Source organism: Epargyreus clarus, unplaced genomic scaffold (genome assembly GCF_041222505.1).
Source record: "Epargyreus clarus isolate Ecla_fem2 unplaced genomic scaffold, WU_Ecla_fem_2.2 ptg000017l, whole genome shotgun sequence".
Taxonomy (NCBI): domain Eukaryota; kingdom Metazoa; phylum Arthropoda; class Insecta; order Lepidoptera; family Hesperiidae; genus Epargyreus; species Epargyreus clarus.
In genome coordinates this window covers 7,821,509-7,844,946 of record NW_027332225.1, presented here as the reverse complement: position 1 = coordinate 7,844,946, position 23,438 = coordinate 7,821,509, and the positions used below count along the sequence as shown (strand labels likewise).

At 31.8% G+C, this 23,438-nt stretch overlaps 2 protein-coding genes across 3 annotated transcripts in view; one reads left to right on the top strand and one right to left on the bottom strand.

Moving 5' to 3' along the window:
* The window catches only part of Su(Tpl) (Suppressor of Triplolethal), a 61,696-nt gene extending 41,559 nt beyond the window's left edge, over nucleotides 1–20,137 (bottom strand). For both annotated transcript variants that reach the window (XM_073082037.1, XM_073082038.1), the window contains exons 1-2: nucleotides 19,763–20,137; nucleotides 2,356–2,403 (exon numbers count right to left, since the gene is read on the bottom strand). In XM_073082037.1, the coding sequence (XP_072938138.1) occupies nucleotides 2,356–2,403; nucleotides 19,763–19,897 (183 nt within the window). In that variant the 5' untranslated portion in view covers nucleotides 19,898–20,137. The remainder of the gene's footprint in view (nucleotides 1–2,355; nucleotides 2,404–19,762) is intronic.
* On the top strand, nucleotides 5,394–23,245 carry TyrRS (Tyrosyl-tRNA synthetase). Its single transcript, XM_073082039.1, has 3 exons — nucleotides 5,394–5,403; nucleotides 21,114–21,194; nucleotides 21,366–23,245. The coding sequence occupies exon 3, from the start codon at nucleotides 21,386–21,388 to the stop codon at nucleotides 22,958–22,960; it is 1,575 nt and encodes a 524-aa protein (XP_072938140.1). The 5' UTR covers nucleotides 5,394–5,403; nucleotides 21,114–21,194; nucleotides 21,366–21,385; the 3' UTR covers nucleotides 22,961–23,245.
* The last annotated feature ends 193 nt before the right edge of the window (nucleotides 23,246–23,438 follow it).

The following is a 23,438-nucleotide window of genomic DNA, read 5'->3' as shown; positions in this document are numbered from 1 at the left end:
GCCAGACAATGTTATCGACACGATAACGTTTTGAAAACACAAGTCCAAGTGCGTAACACCTAAAGTAAGCGTAAGGGACATCGCACCTGGGGAGGTGCAATCGCATACTCGCTAGCGACTGGAACCGTTTCTATTTTTACACCGTCCACTCTATCTTATTTACTATTCTCGTCCGCGACTCATTGAATTGTGGTTATTATGTGCAACTTGGATATGTGCCAGCCAGTCTCGGACTTAACACACCGATAGCGAGATATTCGAAGAATGATATTATTATGGTGAAGTGCTTCAGAGAAAATCATCTCGCGATGTATTCTCGGGAGTTTTTTTTTGTTTAATATTACAAAGTCAAGGATGTAATATCGTGTAAGCACATTACATCCGGGAAGTTCGCACAAATTGTTTTAGTGAACGGAGGTTAAGACTTGATTTTGTTTAAACGGCATAATTTATTCAAGTTTACTAGATTCATAGATTGACACGCAATGCACCGCACGTGCTAGATGCATTGGCTATCAATGTGCAATTGTAACTGGAGTGTCGTTCCAGTCACCTTTATAAATTTCAGAACAATACTGGCGTGGTTCTGTTAATTGTTTCGTGACATAGAGTTAGAACGAGGATTGTCGGGGTCATTTACATACGATATGGGCAAGTGGCTCGCGACGAGCAACAAGAGAAGAGATCACGTCAAACCGGCAACCGAGTCGAGCGGTGGCTACAACCAAACCGGTTGACGGCGCCGGCCGTCGGGCGCGGGGATCGCCCGAGGATTATCACCTTGTAAACAATATTGCATTAATTGTTTTTTGCAACTACATACGATAATATTAACACGAAACTTAGACCTAATCGATGGGGTAATAATAAGGTCAATAACTTGCAAAGGAATCCATGATTTGTTCCATTTTTAAAGCATTACTTGCAGCCTTGGTAAATTTCAGTGTTGTAGTGACGTCCAGAAGGTCTAAATGGCGCGATTAATTTACTTTTCGAAATATTAAAGGTAAAAAGTTTATAGACCACCAACCGCAACGACAGGCAGCAAAACGAAATCGGTAAAGTGGGTCATCATATAATTTCGCAAGCGTATCGAGTGCCGCAAGCGTTAACTGGTACGCTTGAGGCAAGTCAAGGCCCGAGCGCCGGCGACGCCCGCTTCTGTCGGTTCAGCTTAGCCTTCTTAAACCATTAAAAATCTCTTCATCGAACACGTTATACTCTAGCTAATGTCGCAATATATTATTTTGGATGAAAGGAAAAATATCTCTAAACTTTCCAGGCGTTAAATAAAGTTGCCCTAGAATTAGAAACAAGTCAATGAGGACATATTACTTTGAATTACAAACTCACACAATTATTGGGTGAAAAAAGAGGCACAACTGAAATACACGCAGTTGTAATCAAGTGACAATACGAGACCTGGTAACATTTATTGCGAGTACCTGCCTTTAGTATCTTCTTTTGTATTTTTTAAATTTTAATTGCTCTCTAAATGGTGTATATAAAATACACTTGGTTAAGTAACACGTGGAACTTCTCTAATTATCCAAATGTCAAAACGTCAACATATCTCATGCCAGTTCAAAATAATAAGGCCTTATAAAGCCAATGTACAAGCAGCCTGCAATTATTTATTTCCCAACAACCATTTCCTAATATTTTTATGATAAGGTCATTGAATTATGTAAACTAAGTACGGATAAGTACGTGCTGTTATTATATCATCCATCACGAGAAATGTCAGATGAAAAAAATATTGACTACATTTGGACTCGAAAGTAAGATCAAATCTGTGATCCGTTAAATGAAATTTAAAAGGTTCGATTGAGGTTCAGAGACTTACACGCTTTTTAAAGCACTTGTATATAAGTTACTTGTAACTTGTAAGTTACTTGTAAAATAATAATAATAATCATCTTTTACATATTATACCTAATTACGGAAGTAGCCAATTAAATTGACACCATATTACAAAACAGGACACAGTCAAAGATTTCTTTTACAAAATGCTATTACGTTAGTCGTTATTACTTTTTTAATGCGCGGACTAGTTCTAAGCTATATTAAATTTGGCAACATACCTAATATGATCATCTAAGCAAATAGCAATCTATGGTAATTGATCTACATTTTGTTATACAACTTGTTAACATAATTAAGTGTGCCTATCTGTTAAATGTAGAACAGCACACAGAATTATACAAATATTAACAGCTTGCATTTTGTTTATTTGGTGGTGTGACTTGTAAGGTATTGAATATTTAAGTGTTGTCTAATATTTAACGGTACATCTGACGTATGTTGAACTTATTACTCATTATTTATGTAGGTAAAGAAAATAGTATTACTTACCCCCTCATTTCCGGGTAAAAACTGTATCTTAGGTTTGGCCAATTTATCCTGAAACAAACAAGAAACTGATCAGAAGGTTTTAATACGATTAATAAATCTTATAACCGAGGCATAAATTAGACATTGATAGTCATAGGGTTAAGTTGGATACGCCATATAGGTATAGTGTACGTACATATTATGTGTAGTTTATGAAAATTCGTGTCATTACACTCATTACCTTCTAAAGTGAATACAGAACTAACATACGAAACAAGCGATACACAAAGGAAAATACAGAATGACGCACGAAGGTAAGGGGAAGTTCTTCACGGCAAAACGTAACAACTTCCATTGCGGGCATTATTTCAGCGAACAATTCAACAAGTACAACGAACGATGAATCATCACAAATTGTGCATAATTTTAACGAGCATTATTTTTAACAGATAATCCTGAAATTAATGGCTTCCTTCGACTTGATTTCGAAACGATTTTGTCCACCTATGCGTATATTGCAATTTTGATTGTGTAATGATACTTTAATAGTTTATTAGCATCAATTGCGCAACACAGACTGTATGTTATTATCACCTTAAAAACAGCATACGCTCATATAGAACCATCATTATAACGTTGTAATCCACTTAATTTTTTTTCAAATTACAGAGGTCGCTTCAATCCAATAACTTGATATGACTTTAAGTGTTTAAATAATATAGTTATGTAAAAAAATCGGTAAAAAATATTTCAACCATATTAATTGGTCTCTTGTTTGGATGTATATAATGTTATAATGATAAGGCTAAACTTTGACAGATTCAGCTATGTTTATTAGATAGGCGAAGGTTTAACACATTTTGAATGTAATTGTGATCCCCATTGTTTATATTACAATCGCTTACTTTTAATCATAATTTTATGTAGATTTAATATTATATTATGAGTGGTCAAACTAAAAACTATCTAACCTCTGTATTTTTTTATAGTAAACTTACAGCCACTTATAGTTGTTAACCTTCTTTAAAACTGCAGTTCAGATTACAAGGTGTTTAAATAATTTTATATATTTTATCCGTGCCGCGATGTGTAAGAAAAGTGTATAAAAAATCAATATTGCATCTAATAATTTCACTTGATACCTATGTACATAATTAGGTTGTCGTATGTTAGATACCATGTCTACAAGTATTTCACTAATATAAAAATGAGCATGTGGAGCGTGCACATATTAATGTCCAATTTTTTTATAAGTTAAGTTTTCGCGGCGATAAAGATTGGAGATTTCTCTTTGACGGGCCGTGGAAATTTACTTTAGGAGAGGTTCAGGGGGTCATTTCTAAATAATTACGAGGCATAACCTAATGAACATTGTAATTAGACGACAAGAAGTCAAACTAGTTGGGCAACGAGTCGGGTTGGCCACAATAAGCAAGTGTCGGCAAGTCGTGTCGTTGCACAACCAGCGATGGTCGAACGCGAGAAACATAACTAGGCTGGGCGGCGATGATGTAAACTTAAAAATTGCTTTAGTTACTTACTTAACCAACCGAGCTCGATGTGAAATTTAAAGAGTTGCATCGCGGTCTAAACTAGGGTGGGGGTGACCCGGAACTATGGGCATCCATGGCCATGACTCTGGCGAGGACTTGTATTATCCATTTCACCCACCCGTTATATTAGAGCCTTAATAATATTACAACTATAATATATTTTGATCTCAGTCAATACGGACTACGTTCGTATCAAATCGTGAACTTAAGAACAATTTACACGAATTGAAACGAGTTACGAATGCCAAACTAGTTCCAACCGACAAGGTCGTAGAAGTATTAATGTTATAAGCAATTGTATCTTAAAAATTCTAAATTAATGTTCGAGGCAGGGGAACAGAATTATTCTCAATGTTAATTAATTTTCAATGTATTTATAACTACTAACTAACTTCGTAATAAATTCATTAAACAAATTACTGTCATTAATTAAAGGTACTTTAATTTGCAAATTTTAACACAAAAAATATTCTATAATAAATTAATATGTTACTCATTAGACGTACAGAGTCATTAAGTAGAAGTATTTATAATTACACTATTACAATGTATATAATTTATAAACGGTATTATTTTCAGCTTAATAATGTTATATAATTCGAATGGTAAGATATTGTTTCAATGAATAATTTAACAATGAAGAGAAATTATAGAGGTAGGTAAACTCATATAGAATGAATATACATATTGTGGCAAAGATAATAAGTTACATAAGCACCTAATTATCACATTTGAATAAATGCGCCTAATTAATGCATTTAGACAGTCGTCTGCCTAAGCGTTTACTATGAAAGCGTTTTACTTTGCAAATACGAATAGCATAGTAGTAACATCACTTCATTTGCTTCTTACACTCAAACCATACTATTAACTTAAACATTTCAATTCTGTTAAAAACAAAGCACTTAGTATAAATCATAACCAATAAAAGATAAGTAATAAAAAGACCCCAATACGTAATAATTGCTTATTATATAAATAATAAAAAATACACAAAAGTGATTTCAGCCTTGTGTTGAATTGCCCCGTTGTACGGAATCCGAGTGAGGCAATAAAATACCCGCACAAAGTGACCTTAGCGGAATATGCCGGTGACCTTTCGTACAGAAGAAAAAAGCTTTTACAAGTTCGTTTTAGATACAGGGAGAAAATCAGTTCCAATTAAAAGTTACTCATGTTTTCTTAAAGCAACCGCAATTTGATGTTGATTAGTTCCGCCTAAAAAAGGATTGTAGGTAAATGGTTACAAGTGATTTGTTTTACCACGGCAACATTTTTATCTGCCTAATAACAGCGATGCTGTCAGTGTTGCTGCAATGTAATGAGAGAAACACTTAACCGACGCACTCTTATATAGTCGTCAAGGCATCTGTGGTCGACTTCAGGTAGGATTGCGTGTTATGGGGTAGGTGACAGATGCCCGTAGATTTAACTTTGTTTTTTCTATGCGTATTTTATCAATTCACTGTGATCTGAACAACCGCATTAAAATGGTATACATGGGACCCATCAAGTTGCACTTAGGTGGTAGCAACAATCTAACCAATTGACATAAGGTTTATTTAATTTCCTAGCAAGCGGTTGCTTATTCAAAGCTTCCGAAATTTTTTTTAACTTAAAAAAAGCTATGAGTATTTTGCTATAAATTCCTGCTTTGAAAACATCGTTTTGGTCTCGGAACCCACGTTTTGTAAGTATATGTAAGGAAAGTTAATTTGTTCGAGAATTATAATTTACATTTTGAATGTCATATTGGTATTTGTAGTTATAAAATATTATAAGATAAATATTTACAAAAATAAAGTTTCTTATATAATCCGTATAGTACAGGATCCCTAGTATAGTTTTCATCATTTATAAATAACAAGCTGATTTTTCGTGAGTAGCTTCGTTTCGACAAGACGCCCAACATTTTTCCTTACAGCAATGTTGGTAAATGGTAGCTTGATGGGGCAGCAAGGATAAAATATGTTGACCGGACGAATTCTAAAAATTTATTACTAACCAAATTTTTCTTTGTCAATTATCAAGATAATTATTTAAATAACGTGAAAAAATATTTGTCCTACAAAATATAAGGTTTTTATTAAGGCGTCCCCCCTCTCCAACATGTATCATAAACAAGGCCATGAAAAATAATTACTAACCAGCTGATTTTTTTTTTATTGGCTGTCTACCATTTACATAGTCTACCATGCACATTGTCCTACAAATTACATGGTATGTCATCTCGGACCTACACTTAAAAGTTGTAGTACTAATACTTAATGTAAAAATAATTAGTATCAAGCTGAGTGTTCCAGAATAGCTTCGTTTTAATGAGACGCCCAACAAATTCTCGTACGAAAGTTCTCGATTGTGGTTTATAACTAAAATAATAGGGATGAAATATGTTGATTTGACGAATCAAAAAAAAATATTACTAACCGATTTTTTTTTATTAATTATCGAGACAATTATCTAAATAACGTGAAAAAATATTTGTCCTACAAAATATAAGGTTTTTTTTAAGGCGTCCCCCCTCTCCAACATGTATCATAAACAAGGTCATGAAAAATAATTACTAACCAGCTGATTTTTTTTTTATTAGCTGTCTAACATTTACACAGCTTACTACCCACATTGTCCTACAAATTGCGAAGTACGTTATTCTAGTCCGCCAGTTTTATAGTTTATTTATATTATATTATAGTTAAATTACAAATCTTGTAGGATTAATAAAAGTTACCCTTTTTTTTGTAGGACATTGTTTTATTTAGATAAAAATTATATTATCCTATCACGTGATACCTTTGTCCTACAGTTACTAATAAAAAAAATAATCCTGCGGAATTAACATCTTTTCAGCGTAGGTCCGAGATGACATACCATGCAATTTGTAGGACAATGTGCATGGTAGACTATGTAAATGGTAGACAGCCAATAAAAAAAAAATCAGCTGGTTAGTAATTATTTTTCATGACCTTGTTTATGATACATGTTGGAGAGGGGGGACGCCTTAATAAAAACCTTATATTTTGTAGGACAAATATTTTTTCACGTTATTTAAATAATTATCTTGATAATTAACAAAGAAAAAATTGGTTAGTAATAAATTTTTAGAATTCGTCCGGTCAACATATTTTATCCTTGCTGCCCCATCAAGCTACCATTTACCAACATTGCTGTAAGGAAAAATGTTGGGCGTCTTGTCGAAACGAAGCTACTCACGAAAAATCAGCTTGTTAGTAATAAATGATGAAAACTATACTAGGGATCCTGTACCAGTATGTTCGGTTATAACAATAAAAAGTTAGAATGGTACTTTCGGTAAAAAAATAATTAACGTTAATTTATCAGTATATTTTAGGTTGGTTTTTCCTCATAAATATAAGATAGTGTCTACCAACTCCCCATAAATCGATACATTTACTTATTTAAAATAGCTTATCCGATATTTTATCATTCTTAAAATTAATAAGTTCAATTAATGATGTCGTAGACCACAAATAAAATCTGTTCATAATTAGAGAATACCTCTTAAAGTAGTGTGAATGTATCAATAGTTCTAAAAATCTATACTCACTAAAATGACTATATTTTTTACGGATTTTTTAGCCTTGTTCAATAAGTAACCTCTTATTTGTGTGATGTTATCTGTACTATTATCCATCTCATCGAGGTTTTAGCTGCGATCATTCACTTTCATTTTTGTCGTTATTATTACAAACCTGCAACACGGCAATTGCTGCACACAGACACAAAAGGTCCGCGCCGTTTGTCAAGACAAGAAAGTGTAAACGCGAGGTGGGGCCCAGCCCCGTTACACGAAAATCTTAGGCCGATTAAAGGGGCCCCGCCAGCGACATGAATATTTCGTAAACAATAGTTACGATAATATCAAGTCGTGTGCTTATTGTTAGTGTACTACACGTTTGTCAATAAATATATATAAACTTCTACTTTTGCATGCCTTCAACAAAACAACTAACTAAACTATAAAGTAACTATACAATGAAGGGAAGGTATAACAGAAAGAATGTTATATTATATAACAGCAAACAGAAATTATAATAAAAAATAATGTTAAGCGAAAAAGTCCGGATGCAACGGTCAAAGAACGACCGACCAATAAATAAATTTCAAATAATGAGAAACGAAACAGGCCCGTAAAGAATTTAAAATATTGTTAAAAGTTGCCTCGGCTACCTGAGATACTGGAGATGGAAAGCTGTCGTCCTCGCATGTCCATTCTATACAAGTACCGATTAAATATTGAGAATCTAGCTCGCCAGCAATTAATCCAATTACTTATTCATCTCTTTATTTTAATTGATATCTTTCATTCGTCTGTCCTGCATTCTGCAAAAACATTTCAGAATCAAATTAACAATTACAATTATAGATCATTATTATAATGGATAATAATAAGGCGTATCATTTCATTCAAGGTTTAAAATAAAACTCACTTAAACTCAGTCATTTTACAAGTTTTATGATCCATAGAAGTTAACAGTTGGCGTCCCAACGCCTTCCCAATATCTGGCGGCTATAAAGGAAACTCTTATAAAAAAAATCGAATATCCATATCATATAATACTTAACGGTTCCAAATGATTGAAGAACAATATGGAACGTGCCTCATATGATGTCCCTTATTCACTAGCATTTCGCAAAGCGGGACTGTGCAACAAAGATTGTTTGACATTTTGCAAACTGGTTTGGTTTAACTATTTCAGACACAAGAACACAGGTGTGTAAAAGGCAAGTTATTTAATTGAAGGTTCTATGAATAAAATTATGTCGCCTTTAAAACTGTTTTGGATACATTTTATAATAGCTAATACACTAAACTTCATTGAATAATTGTTCTGCTACTGTGGTGCAAGCTGCTTGTTTCCATGTATTCATACCATAGTAATATTATTGTTCCTATCAATGTTATCATTAATTTGCAACAAATCGTACGCCCCATTTGGTGCTGGCATCATAAAGACTGTAAGAAATGCTAAAGACTTTTAATTTATTTAACTCTTAGGAAGGGAAATGCATTCTTCTTTATTTTTTTAACTGCAGTCGTATCATGAATCTCTATTAAATATATGAATATACATAAGTAAAAAGCTGAGACGGAAAAGTCTACAGAGATCTTATTAAAAGAATCAATAAAATTTAGATTCTGAGCATTTAGTAAAGATATATAAATAAAACATGTTTTTTATCCGGAGGACATTCATTTCAATTTTTAACAATACCTTTTAAGCTAATCTGTAGGGAGCGCACGGAAATAAGTCTATAAATAGAATAAAGTGTGTACCAGAGGGTTTACTTGAGAAAACGACACATCTGTTAGCGAGTAACCGACTGGGGACAACCAGGTGGCAGGGTTTCGGGGGACGAAGGGTGCGACGACCCCGGACCCTATCATACGCGCCTACATGATAACTCCCCACACTAATCTTAACTCTCTCTCAATAAGAGCAAGGATCATATTAGACGAGTCTACTGTAGGCTTTGATCGGATAAAAACGTTACCTAAGTACGTGAAATATATTTCACTTATCAAATAAACAAGTAAGCCATTTAATTGAGAAATCAAATAGCCATCAATAAACAAGTCTCGATGTACGTTTCTGCAAATTTGTAATATTTAACCAAAACAGATATGCTTGCCATTTTAGTGCTTACTTATCAAGTGCTTTGAACGCGGAAAACGTGTGAATCAATGACATGAATGAATAAGCATGAAAGCCTTTCGCATAGTTTGGTGTAATTAACATCAGCTAAAAACTTTTCAACGCAAACAACTGAGCTGCAGTTTCTACTAATAACAATTATTAGAGCTTGCATTAAATGTAATTACAGTATTTCTAAATACTTAATGCTCTAATATCCGCAGGGGAAGATCTTCGAATTGCTTGTTTTCGACCCATAGCAACTATAAAGATATAGTAACATAAATTACATTGGGCAGTCTAGCTGTATGTATGTTTTACACGCCCCTTGTTATAATATCTATGCCCTACATACTCGTAGCGGAGGTAAGCTATTTGCTTAATCAAAAGTAAACATATCGCCAAACGCATTGGTCACAATATTCAACAGCATTAAAGTGATTCACTTCGTTCAAAGGACTCAATGTCAGGAAAAGGCCAGGTGGCACGTTAACAGAATGGTTACAAAAAAATGGTCATCATACCGAACGCAGTGAATGGTGTACAAAGGGAATTTTATATTTATCGTGATGGAGAAAGTGTTGAAAATCGGTTGGCAATTCGGTGCATAGGTGCCGACAATGTTCACCAGCACAATATACCGCCGTACACGTGCAAAGCAGGGAACCAGTCAGGTGGCCTAACAGCTTTTTATGGACTTGTGTTACAAAATAAATTGTTTAAAGTTAGCAAGTTAGCGGATTTGCTTTTTTCTAAATTTTCGGTAGAGCACCATCTGCCGGATCAGGTACGTTTACTAAGAGAATGAAAAAAACGGTCAAGTGCGAGTGGGACTCTCGCTTTGAGGGCTTGTTACCACATCGTAATATTGTATTGTGCATTTAGCCAAAAAAAACTTTTCTTTCATTCAGTTTGTGGACCCTAATCGCTAGCCAAAAATAAAGTCAAATTTTATTATTACTTGTTTAATTTGAGTTTCACTATTACAGCAACTAAATAGAAGAACCTAGTATTTATCACCGTTTTGACGATATACGCTAAGAGGATTCCTTTATACGTTTTAGAATACTATGTTTGCAATAGAAGTAAAACTGTTGTGTTGAGATTTGTGGTTTATACCAAATAGTCAATATTTCTGAAGACCAAATGAAGTTAAAATGGTTTGATTAACGTTATTAACGTTAAGCAAAACATTTTAACATCAAAAAGTCCCTTTTTGACAGCATTAAAAAATGAGTTTGGATTAAACTTCGAACATTAGGTATTATTACAGCAACAATATATCATTGTAAAAATTACATCTTCGATGCTATAGAAGGTACTAAAACTTCGGGGGCATTAATTATGCCGCTTTCTGCCGCCTACCTACGACGCCGTCCTATATTTTGATCTATTGAGGGACCTAGTCAAATTAGATAAACAATTCTTTACTGAGATATTTTTGCATTTTGAATAAAAAACATTTTGTATGAGAATGTTAAAAGTTCTGAAGGAATTGCTTTAAAAAATAGAAAAAAGAAATGACTAGTGAAGACAAACATTATCTTTATTATTTATCTTAATGTCATTGTAGTATTTATCTATAGAGAAATATATATTTCAAAATGGTTTTTCCTAAGAGTATCCTATTGTAATATACAATATTGCCACAGATTAGGCAGAAATCACACCCTCCAACAAAATTCTTAAACAAACCAACTACTAACATTGTTGCAGTTAATTCAGTTAATATTCATGAACATACAAGGATTTAAATAACCTGTCTTGATTCTCGAAACAATCCAATGTTTACAGAAACAAGTGAACCATATTTCTGGTTAATAAAATTCATGAAACGAAACTACACTACTTTTACAAGTACACAATAGCCACAAAACGACAGTAATCGGGCTCCGTGCAATAAAAATGGTGAAAAATAAAACGAAACATGAAACTCTTTTATCGCCACGGGAAATGAATGAATGGCATGATTATATAGCAGAAACTGGTGTCATTAAGCGTGACATCGTTGGTTTATGTTTTTCTACTACACCTCGTTAGTGGAGCAACTCATACAGCAGACGTTTGTCACGTGCTGAACCCGTAACCACTAAATCTCTACACCCACCGTAATTCAGTACTAGTCAGTTCAAAGGCATTCAAAATGATGATACCTCAATACGCGTAATATTCGTCAGACTTGTTGAGTAATATATAATGTACCTATACTATATCTGTATGAACTCGACGCTATGCAAATGACGCTACCTGCATAAGACTTAACTTTTTTGTTTCAACAACTTCCGCATGACATATGAATCTTATATTAATATCTTATTTATCAAAGTCAATAATTTTATACCATGCTTCAATTAATAATGTTTTTGCGCTTATTGTACTCAGGGCCTTTACTACTAACATTGTTTACCATAATATATTTCTCACAATCGTAGATGCAGATTAACCAAAAGCAATCTAATATAGTCGTTTCCTAATTAAAATTTAATTTATTTACCCACAATGTACAAACATGCTAAAACTTCTCATGTTCTTCTTAATTCTTGATTATTTTCGCATTAAGTTTGTTCGCATATGCATGCATTAATATGAGGTTAGTACACAATTTCAATGATTTTTTAAGAACGAAAGTAGTAAAATGTAAGTAAAGCTTTATTTGAAGACAAATACTCGGCAACGATGAATAGAACAGAATTAAATAATACGTTAATAAGTTTCATTAAAGCTAGATCAAACATTTTTTAAACAACATAAGTTTTGAAATAAACTAAAAAAAACAATTTCTTTATAGTATAGCTTACTACAAAATTAAACTATTGTATACCGAGAAAACGAACATAAGGCAAGAGCACCAGCTGACAGTTTAGCCGAAAACCGGATGCATGGGAGATTCATTCAGAAAACTTTCTGTTCAAGTGGATAAACTGGTAAAATAATTTGTTAAACAACGGATTGCAAAAATACAGAAACGATAATCTATGGAACCTGATCAAAGGGTTTTATACAATAAACAATATGATGTTATAGCGCAGGTTCGGCCAAATTTGTTCATAAACTTCAAACGGCCATTATTAATAATAATCCATATAATTTTCGTCACATGTGGAAATATGACAATTTCTAGTATTTAGAAATAGTCAAAATTAGATTTTTTGTTGGTAAAACTTTGGATAGACTGCTTTGATTTGTTATTAATGGGCGCAAGGTATCTTTTCGCCCTTTATGAATCAAGATAAATTTTTGAAAAGTTTACTATAGTATAACAGAAATTTTGAATTGTTATATCAGTCACTATAACACACAGAATCATCAAACACAAAATTCTAAATAAAAATAGCAATCATTAAAAAAAAATACTAATAGCTTGAGAAAATAATTACGACAAAAATATTTATAAGAATAATGTTTATGTCCTCAGTAGATCGTACAAGTGGTTTTAAACGTTCGGTAACGCCTGTTTGCAAATTCTTGCTTGTTTTTAATATACTCAAGGGTAAATATCATAAATTTACGTATGCCGGTATTAATTTCGATATTGAAATAAACAGCCTACTTTAGTTTCCAAGTTTCATATTATATTAAATTTCAAATCTATAAAAACATTATAATTATAGTCAGTACATTGCTGTTTTTTTTCTATCGTCTAATTATTCATTTCAATTGCAGTAAAATTTAAGAAGTTTAATAAACCCTTTTACTAAAGTTTACCTAAGGTTTAAAATGTAAATAGTTAAAACATAACCATAAAGAGTAAGAGATTACGTGCTTGCAAAATATCTTTGTAATCTTCTTATCTTATCGTACCTAGGTAAATAGCTTACAATTTAAGGAAGTTTACCGTACATCCAATATAGTTTTTATCAGATATAGATTCATACTACAATTTTATTCTAACCATACGTCTATTCATATTTACACACTCGTAGTAAGTGTGGAAATTGCTTTACAATTACTCGATTTAACAATAAAAGGCCCATGCATTGACGTAACTCGAATTTTATGCAATTTTCGAAAGTGTTAGTATTAATAAATAAACAAATTCTCTCTATTTCTGGTTAAATAGTAAGTCGAAATTAAATCGACAATTCAAAAGTTCCTTAAATGTCCAATACGCCGCTGTATATCCATATTAGTTGTAACTGACAAAAATTTTATAGTAGGCTTCAGACCAAACGGGAGTGGACAAAAAACCACTTTTACTATTCGAAATTTTGACATGACAATAATCTCATAGTAGAACCGGTTTAAGAGCAACATTAAAAAAAGCGAAGATGTTAATTCAGATTTTTGTAAAACTCTAAAGCATATACTTTCACCTCACCGCCCCAACATTGTCATTGCGGCTGTGCGCCCGATTCGCTTACCTAATGTACTGGGTTTGCGAAACTAGCCGCTCGACACGCGCCGAATGTCTACGGCTTAGGAATAGAAACATTTGGACAACATAACACTAAAATTGTTCTACTATTTTACCTATTTAATAAAGACCAGAGAGACATACAGTCCTTACACAGAGAATCCTGGTTTATATTCCAAATTACAGACATCTAAATGATTAACCTAGAAGTCTATATGCAGTAGACTGGACATTTACTCAGTTGCATTTTTATGTATGTATTGCACTATCAATATGAATTACACCCAACCTATACAAAACCTATTATGGAGGATAGGGAGATACCTTTGAGCATGGAATTTTATGATTTTTGGTAAATACTAGGAAATGTATTTTCCTAACTATGTATTTTTTTCTCTTTTATTTCTTACTGATTTGAAATACAGATACAAAAGACTTTTCTTGGGTTTGATGATGTTTTTATACAGATCTATGGAGATCTTATGTATCTACACAAAAATAAATGTGAAAGCTAGGTAACCTACCTATATTAGGTAGACAAAAGCCTACAATGAGTAAAAAATTAATAGTCTTTTTAATAACCTTATTTCTTTGACAAATAGAACACATTGGTAGGCTGAATTGTGCATATATGACATATGCCAATAAATTAGTAACACCGGTCTCCATTATTATTTCATTTACAGTTTACAAATTAAAATAACTGTAAAGAACTTTCATTTGCTATAACAATTCACTATCATATCTCACAAAGAAAAGAATCTAAAAAAATCTTTTGACAACTTTTAGATTCATAGTTCGATCACAATAATATTTTTCTTATTTTCTCTTGCTTTTTTATCCATTCATGGTAAAACACAGTTGTACGGCAAAATAAGACAAGTTTCACTGATAAAGTAATAAAGCAGTAAAAGCAGTGAAAAATATAACATTTAAGTTCCTAGCTGATACCTAGTAGGTAGTTAGGATGCTATTTAATCTAATTAATGTTAATAACATGTAGTGAAAGAACAAAACAGGCTGAAGTTCTAAGAACACATACACATAGTGTCCTCCACAATTATCCATCAAACAAAGTATTATTAGTTAATCTTCCATCCATCTTTAACTGAAAATTAGTGGAATTCCAGTTGCACACCTCACATTCTGATTCAAAGCAATCATAATAATGCCTGCCTGCTTCATCCATTGCCATAGATATTTTCAAATTTTTGTTAGTACAGAAGTACTAATTGATAGCCCAAAGCCAATAAAACCAATAGGTGACAAAACAAAGAAAATAAGGTTTTTTAAACATATGAATTGACTAAGTTAATATCATTTTTACCACGCTTTTATTAGCTTGGGTTGTATGTATGTATATATGTATGTATCTATGTAACGGAATCTTTGAACTCGATTTTTACCCACTTTGAACGGTCCAATTAATTTAAGATTTTGAACAATTATCAAGAACCGATGACAACACACAATTTCAATAATTTTATCCTCATCAGGATCGTCAGGAATCAGGATTAACGAGTTCCCTCGTGCGATTTTAGCGTGGTTTTTAGTTTTTAAACTAACTATGTATAATTATTTCATTATTAATATACCTATTTCTGTCATATTCACATTTGTCTAAAGTTTCTACAATGATTTCTTAGAATCTTATAATAATATGATAGTATTGTTTATAAATGACGATTTTATTGAGGAGTGTACAGGCAGTGTCTGAGTGATTGTATAGACAGAGTCTAAAATATATAGGAAACAATTATACAAGGAAATGATCAGTTTTATCACAGCTGTTGATTACCTTTACGAATTAAACTGTACATGTAATTGGTTTATTATAATGTAACTCTTTACTATAATACAATAAATTTTATTATTCTATATACTGATAAACTTCTACTGAGAAGTTTATTATATCTCCCAAAAACTAAATTTCTTCATTATAATGCTGGTATTTTTGTTTACACCTTTTCATTCGAAGTATTCAATTAAGTTTGGCAGTTACCTAATACAAAATTAACGGTTAATATATTTTTATAGGATTGTAGTAGCAAGCGTGCTTGCAGACCATGTAATGTTGACACCGCCCATGGACATCTTTGTGGTTCTACCTGAACCCAATCAAAAGGCATTATCACTTCTAAGATACATTTTACTTTGGCATCCATACCCTTCTACTAAAATGCACAACCGTTTCTTACTAGAATATTATGAGGATGATACCTCCCTCATCAAACCATATGGGATCTACCTACCATCTTTCCACATAATTATAATATGCATTGTTTCTATGACTGGTCAGTCAACACACATTATTTTATGCTGCGATTATGACTGATTATTAAATAAATAGGTTTTATAGACTCTACAGTTTGGTATAATCTATTTCCAAGATACAATATACTTTCTTACTTTAAAAACATATTATTATACCTACTATGCAATATAACTCATTATTGCAAATTATTGTTTGGCAAAAACAGTTAAGGTATATTTTTCAAATAACAATAAAATTGGCAGTTTTAATTATAAAATTTTTAGACCTATTTTGCAATATACTAATTTAATTGTATAACATAATTAACTGAATTTAAGATCAATTATCCTTAACATTGGTGCAGACTGAATTAATGGGTTTAGTGTGCTATCTACATCCTTATAGTCCCCTTCTTTCATGAACGAGAAGTACCCATGATATAAATGACTAAAATTAGTTTCATCAAACCAAAATTTTAAGTATTTTAGTTGCATCTGTCTTGCAAATTGAAGAGCCAATAGTATTTATATTTAGCAATTATGATGTTGAATTACTGCAATGATAATTCAAATGCTAATTTTATTATCCACATCATTTTTATATCAAAATAATGGCATATTTGATTTTTACAAAGTTAACATTTGTGCAATACAATAATATCTTCAATTTATATCTTTTGACGAGGAAGAGTACATTTCAAAAAATTGTAGAAATGCCTACAAATATGTTTAATTATTTTATCAATTTACTATTGACCCATTAATTACTTATAAGGGTATACATCTTATATATAAAATTCTCGTGTCACTATGTGAGTTACCGTACTCCTCCGAAACCTCTTTACTGATTTTCACCAAATTTTATATGTATATTCAGTAGGTCTGAGAATCGGAAACTATCTATTGTTCATACCCCTAAGTGTCTTAGGGGTCTAAGTGATAAGGGTTCTTCACCCTTAACATTATTTTGTTTATATGGCAACACAACATTTGCCGGGTCAGCTAGTACTCATATAAGTCATAACTTATATTTATGTAAAAATAGTAAAGTGTAGGTAATATAATTATATATGGTGTTTGCATAGGAGTTTTTAGAATTGGTGTAATAATAAAATTTATACATATTGATTTAAATTCACTTACTGTAAAATGCAAAAGGCATGACATTATAATAATTGAATAATGCTTAGAGCTTTTAAGTGAATCAAAATCACCACACCAGATTAAACCAATAGTACATGGAATTAATATATATATGTAGTTTAAGAACAAGAGCTGTAAAATATGGTGGTGACAGAGTATAACATTAGTTGTATAGTGTAAGTATTCCAATTGTAAGGCAATTATTACAAATAAGGAAAATATAATTTTTACAACAAACAATTATATATTTGGAATATTTTTTGATGAAATAAATGAATTTTTTGACATAGAGTCAAGTAAATTGCTTAGATGTCCACACATTAAATAGTATCATCATTTCTATTTTTTAAACACCCATTAATAATATTTATTCTAATTATAAGTTAATTTTAATTTATTTACGTTAATTAATTGTAAGTAAATTTCATATTTAAATGATTGTGTCTATGTGTTACTTATACGATAACATTTGATAAAAACCAACATGATTATTACATACTTAGGTGCCACGCTAGGTGCTTTAGTCAGATGCCAACTTAAATATTTCTACATATTAGGATTGAATTGAATTGATTTAATAAATGAAGATATTTTTGAAGTTTATTATTTTTTACTTTAGATGCGTTTCTTGGTTGTATAAGAACCTCATATATTTTAGTGCAACCTACTGCTAGAATACAGAATTAAGTTATTAATAACTTAATTCAATGCAACATCATTAACTATCAACTTTCTAAATCTATATATGATTTTGTATATTTAATACATTTGATTACTAATAAATTTAAATAAACATATTACATATAAATTAATCTTCCTCTAGTTGCAGTCCACAAAGAGGTTCTCTTAGACTTAACTCAACGTAGGTCATTTGTTACATCACTTGAAATTCAATATAGTGTTATCAGATACATATCGCATAATATACTTTAAACCAAATACAATAATATCATTTTTGTCATAAATTTCATGGAAATGCTACTCATTTTACATTTCAATTTAAATCTTCACTTTCAATTTTTTTATTTAGTTCCTCTATGTTTAATATTTCATAACATAACCCATAATATTTCATATTATAAATGATTTCAAAATATATATTTCAAAAATTTGTATTTTAAAGTCTTCAAAGAATATTATTAACTTATAGACTGAAATAATTTTACTGGTTTATTTCACATTAATTAAATCTTAACAGTTATAAGTTTGTATAGACCAGTATAGCTATTACACAACCTAGTATGCCAGTATGCTAGTTGTACAGGGCAATAAAATAACTCTAAGTAACATTTTATTCAATAAATTATATGGTGGTAACTAGTGTAATAATTCAATAGCATAATCAAACATTTAATTTTCATTAATTCATTTGGTAGACGAGTTAACATTACCTGACATATTTTTATATGTTTCGTACAGAGTAAATCTATTTATTTAGGCATTTGATTAGAATTTCTGGAACATGTAAGTGTATGTATTAGGCTTTTATTAAATTTAATTATAAAATGAAGTATTGTTATTGCAATTATGTAATTCAATATGAACATTACATCATGTGAAGTTTTATTCGATTTCTACAGTTTTGAATAAAATAAATATATCAAAGTGTGCCTATGTATTATACATTGTGATAAGTAGATTTTAAATTTTATTTTATCTTAAAAAAATCATTTCTAAAGCATCAGATAATTCTTTGTAATGTAATTACTACATGACTTAATTCAATCAATTTTACCAATTAATCTTTGTGTACTTATTTGCCAAATAAAAGACAAAAAAGACATTTAAGAATCATAAAATGATCAATCATTTTATCATCAATTTGTCAGTAAACAACAGCCAGACATTGCCTACTTATTGACTTGTAAAATGTATCCTTCCTTATGTATATTTGAGGTAGACACAGTAATGATAAGAGTTGTATATTGTATTATTATGCTTTAGGCTAACAAGTTTTAATATTACCACTCAAATTACAACCTGATAAATACTATAACCTACTGAATCAAATTAAATTTACATTTGAGTGTAACGAAATAACAACTTGCTGTGTAGCCATATAAGTAAATACCTGAACGATTTGTTTTTATCTCACATACTGTTACTTTTACTGGTGAGCCACCGATTGATAGTGAATTGACGTTCTAAATGTATCACAGCTCCTCAGTAAACACCTAATTCCGCTACAATAAGATCGGTATTCTCTAATTATAGCCAGATGAAATGTAAATCTGTGAAAATAACAGCAAAATTGCTACATGTCGACGTGGCGTGACATTGTAGAGAACATTTCTGCCGCGGGGCCAGCTACTACAGCTTCTCCCGCATCCGATTATGTCGTCAATAATATATATAGTATTTGCAAAAACAACACAAAATCGCAGTTTCATTTTGATTACTTGTAATATAAGTATGGCGCCTCTGACATTGTTGGCCTGTTTTGGTGTTAACAATATGGCGATTGAACTTACCCTATTATTCCTAATGAAGTCTTCTATAGCTTTTAGTGCTGAATCCGTTAATTTCACAAACACTAGTTCCTTGGCTTCTTTATTACTAGACTCCGATGATAACGCATACTGAACACCTGCTGGCAAGGCCGCCATTTCTTATTCACTATTCGCACTGTAGACCAGCTGACTCCTTTGCTAGCCGTCACGATTCATATCATTCACACATTTCTTAACGTAATCACAGATTCACAACCTATATAAAATTATAATTACAAAAACAAAAGGGTTTTAGACGTCCAAATTATCAATTTTTTGTAACCCCATCGACTCGGCCTTTGTTGGCAGCGCTCTTCAGTCTGCAAGGCCGCACTGACTGTCATGCGCAATGGCGCTTTTGACAGGAAACGCGAGCATTCACTGCGATAGTAGCGCCAATTTCGAATTACAGTCAAAGTTTAAAATACTATTTGAAAGTAAAATAACCTTAATTTGTTTATATAAGCAAATATATTCGTTGAAATTACTTTCAATAAATTATTTAATACTTATAAAATACCACTGTTGTGGATAACACCGTTAAAATACGTATTTTACTTTATTTTAAAAGACGTTTATCTTGTCTTAGAACGACACTGATAATCTTTACTTTTAATTTCTATTGTGCCAATTTTAATCTTTTTATTTATTTGTAGATGGGTAAATCAATAAATTGGTTTAATAATTATAGGTTTTATAGTTATACTAATGTAATTCATATGAAGAATCTTTAATAATTACATAAAGTAACTGAGTACTTACTATCTTTTAGAGTATCTTTGTAAAAAATATTATGGAAAGGATGCTTTTATATAGGTGATAAGCTGGTTAATCTCCAATTTATTAAAATACTTTTCTATTGATATAAAACACAAATACTATTGCAGCTCTTATATATAAATTTAAAAAGGATATTTAAATTAACATTTTTATTAGAATATAATTACAATTTAGGAGATAAAAATATATTAGATACATTTTTTAGAAAATTATTTTGAACAAAAACCATAAAATATATAAAAAATACATCACTTTTAATAGTATGACCCGATGTAAATATGGTTTATTGACGAAAAAGCAAAGAAATAGTATTTATAATTAAAATAATAATAGGATATAATTAGTTAACTTCATCGTAAGAAAAGTTAGAAAAAATATTAAATATAATTATTACATAAATGTGGTTACGATTTCTATTAACCTATATTTAATCTATAATCATAGATTCTAAACTAAAAAAAGACTATAAATTGATAACCAAGAAACCAACAATACTGATTTACTGAATCAACTGGATCTGAATGAGAATGACAGTTGACAGCTGTCTGCCATCAAGATTCTTTGAGGTTACTTTTACATTGCAGATATCTGAATCAACTGATGCAATAAGTGATCATTTATTTTAGGTATATAGGTACGTATCACAAATAAATAGTATTATTGTGTGTATGTTATGTTTCTTACTAAAAAGTTTCTTATGATCATGTTCAATACAGTAGTTCGTCAACAGTCTGTGTGGAAGATGTTACGAAGTTTAACGTGTCACAGTCAACAATTTATTCAACAATATTGCTCTCGATTTCAGAAATTGGCGCCGATATCACCATGACTGATCTAGCGGAAAAGAAACATCTCATCACCCGGAATTTGCAGGAGGTTTTAGGTGAAGATCGAATGCTTGAAATTTTGAAGCAAAGAGACCTCAAAATTTACTGGGGCACTGCCACAACCGGTCGGCCACACGTCGCTTATTTTGTCCCTATGTCAAAGATTGCGGACTTTCTAAAAGCAGGATGTGAGGTGACTATTTTATTTGCCGACTTGCATGCCTATTTGGATAATATGAAAGCTCCATGGGAATTGTTAGCACTAAGAACGCAATACTACGAAGCTGCAATCAAAGCTATGCTTACTTCAATCGGTGTCTCCATAGATAAATTAAGGTTTGTAAGAGGAACTGAGTATCAACTTGGCAAAGAATATACTTTAGATGTGTACCGTATGTCATCTGTTATAACAGAACATGACGCTAAAAAGGCAGGTGCAGAAGTTGTGAAACAGGTTGATCACCCACTCTTAAGTGGACTGCTGTACCCTGGTCTACAGGCACTAGATGAGGAACACTTGAAAGTGGATGCCCAGTTTGGTGGTGTAGACCAAAGGAAAATCTTCACCCTGGCTGAAAAGTACTTACCTCAACTTGGATATGCTAAAAGAGTGCATTTCATGAACCCCATGGTCCCTGGCCTCACTGGTGCTAAAATGTCATCGTCAGAGGAGGAAAGCAAAATTGATTTGCTAGATAATCCAGCAAATGTCAAGAAAAAGCTCAAGAAAGCTTTCTGTGAGCCGGGCAACATAACTGACAATGGAGTACTTTCTTTCACCAAACACGTAATATTCCCTTTAATGAAGGAAGGCGAAACATTCAAGATATGTAGAGCATCTGAACATGGGGGTGATGTTGAGTACACTAATTTTGATGATCTAGAAAAAGCTTTTGAGAAGGAGGAAGTTCATCCAGGAGACTTAAAAGCTTCAGTTGAGAAATGCATCAATAAACTTTTAGCTCCAATTCAAGAAATATTCAAAGATCCCAAGCTGCAAGAATTAACTAAAAAAGCCTATCCTCCACCAACAAAAGCAAAAGGTAATGCAAATGCTGCAACAGATGAAATAACACCAAGCAAGTTAGATATAAGGGTAGGTCGAATTGTTGAAGTTTCATTGCACCCAGATGCTGATTCTTTGTATGTAGAAAAGATTGATGTAGGTGAAGCAGAACCGAGAACTATTGTGTCGGGTTTGGTTAATTTTGTCCCAATAGAGGAAATGCAAAACCGAGATGTTGTTGTTTTATGCAACTTGAAAGCAGCAAAAATGCGTGGGGTAGAATCAAAAGGAATGGTTCTATGTGCATCAATTGATGAGCCTAAACTAGTAGAACCTTTACTGCCCCCGAAGGACAGCAACCCAGGTGATAGAATTATTATTGAAGGATATGAAACGGGTGAACCTGATGATGTGCTGAACCCTAAGAAGAAAGTTTGGGAGAAACTGCAAGCTGATTTAAAGACTAATGATAATTTGTTGGCAGTGTGGCAAGGAAACAAATTAATTAGTAAAGTTAATGGAAACCCTGTAATGACCAAGTCCATGAAAAATGCTCCTATAAAATGAAGGTGACTCTCTATGAACATAATGCTACAGAATTGTGTGCTTTGATTTTTTTACTTATTTATTTTTTTCTATAAAATTTAGTGCATAAGTAGATTTATATATTATTTTATTTGTATACATTGAATTCCACTTTCACAATGCCTTAGTCTTGCATTTATTTATAAATAATTATAATAAATCATATGACTATATTTTTACAAGAAAATATGCAAGCTTATCGTATAGTTTAAGAACAATTTCGTTATCTAATATAAAATGCAAATAAATTTTTAGTTTAGTTGTTTATTTCTTGTTCAAATCTTTATATATACAGGATGAATTTTTCAAACGGGCCTTCAGGGCCAAATCCCAAACTAAAAGGATTAGCGAAAAATGCTGAAAGGAGTTTCGAGGCCGATTTTGATAAAAACTAAAACTGAATCATTACTTTTTTAAAATATCTTTTTCCCTAGCCGGGAATCGAACAAGTTCATTTTGA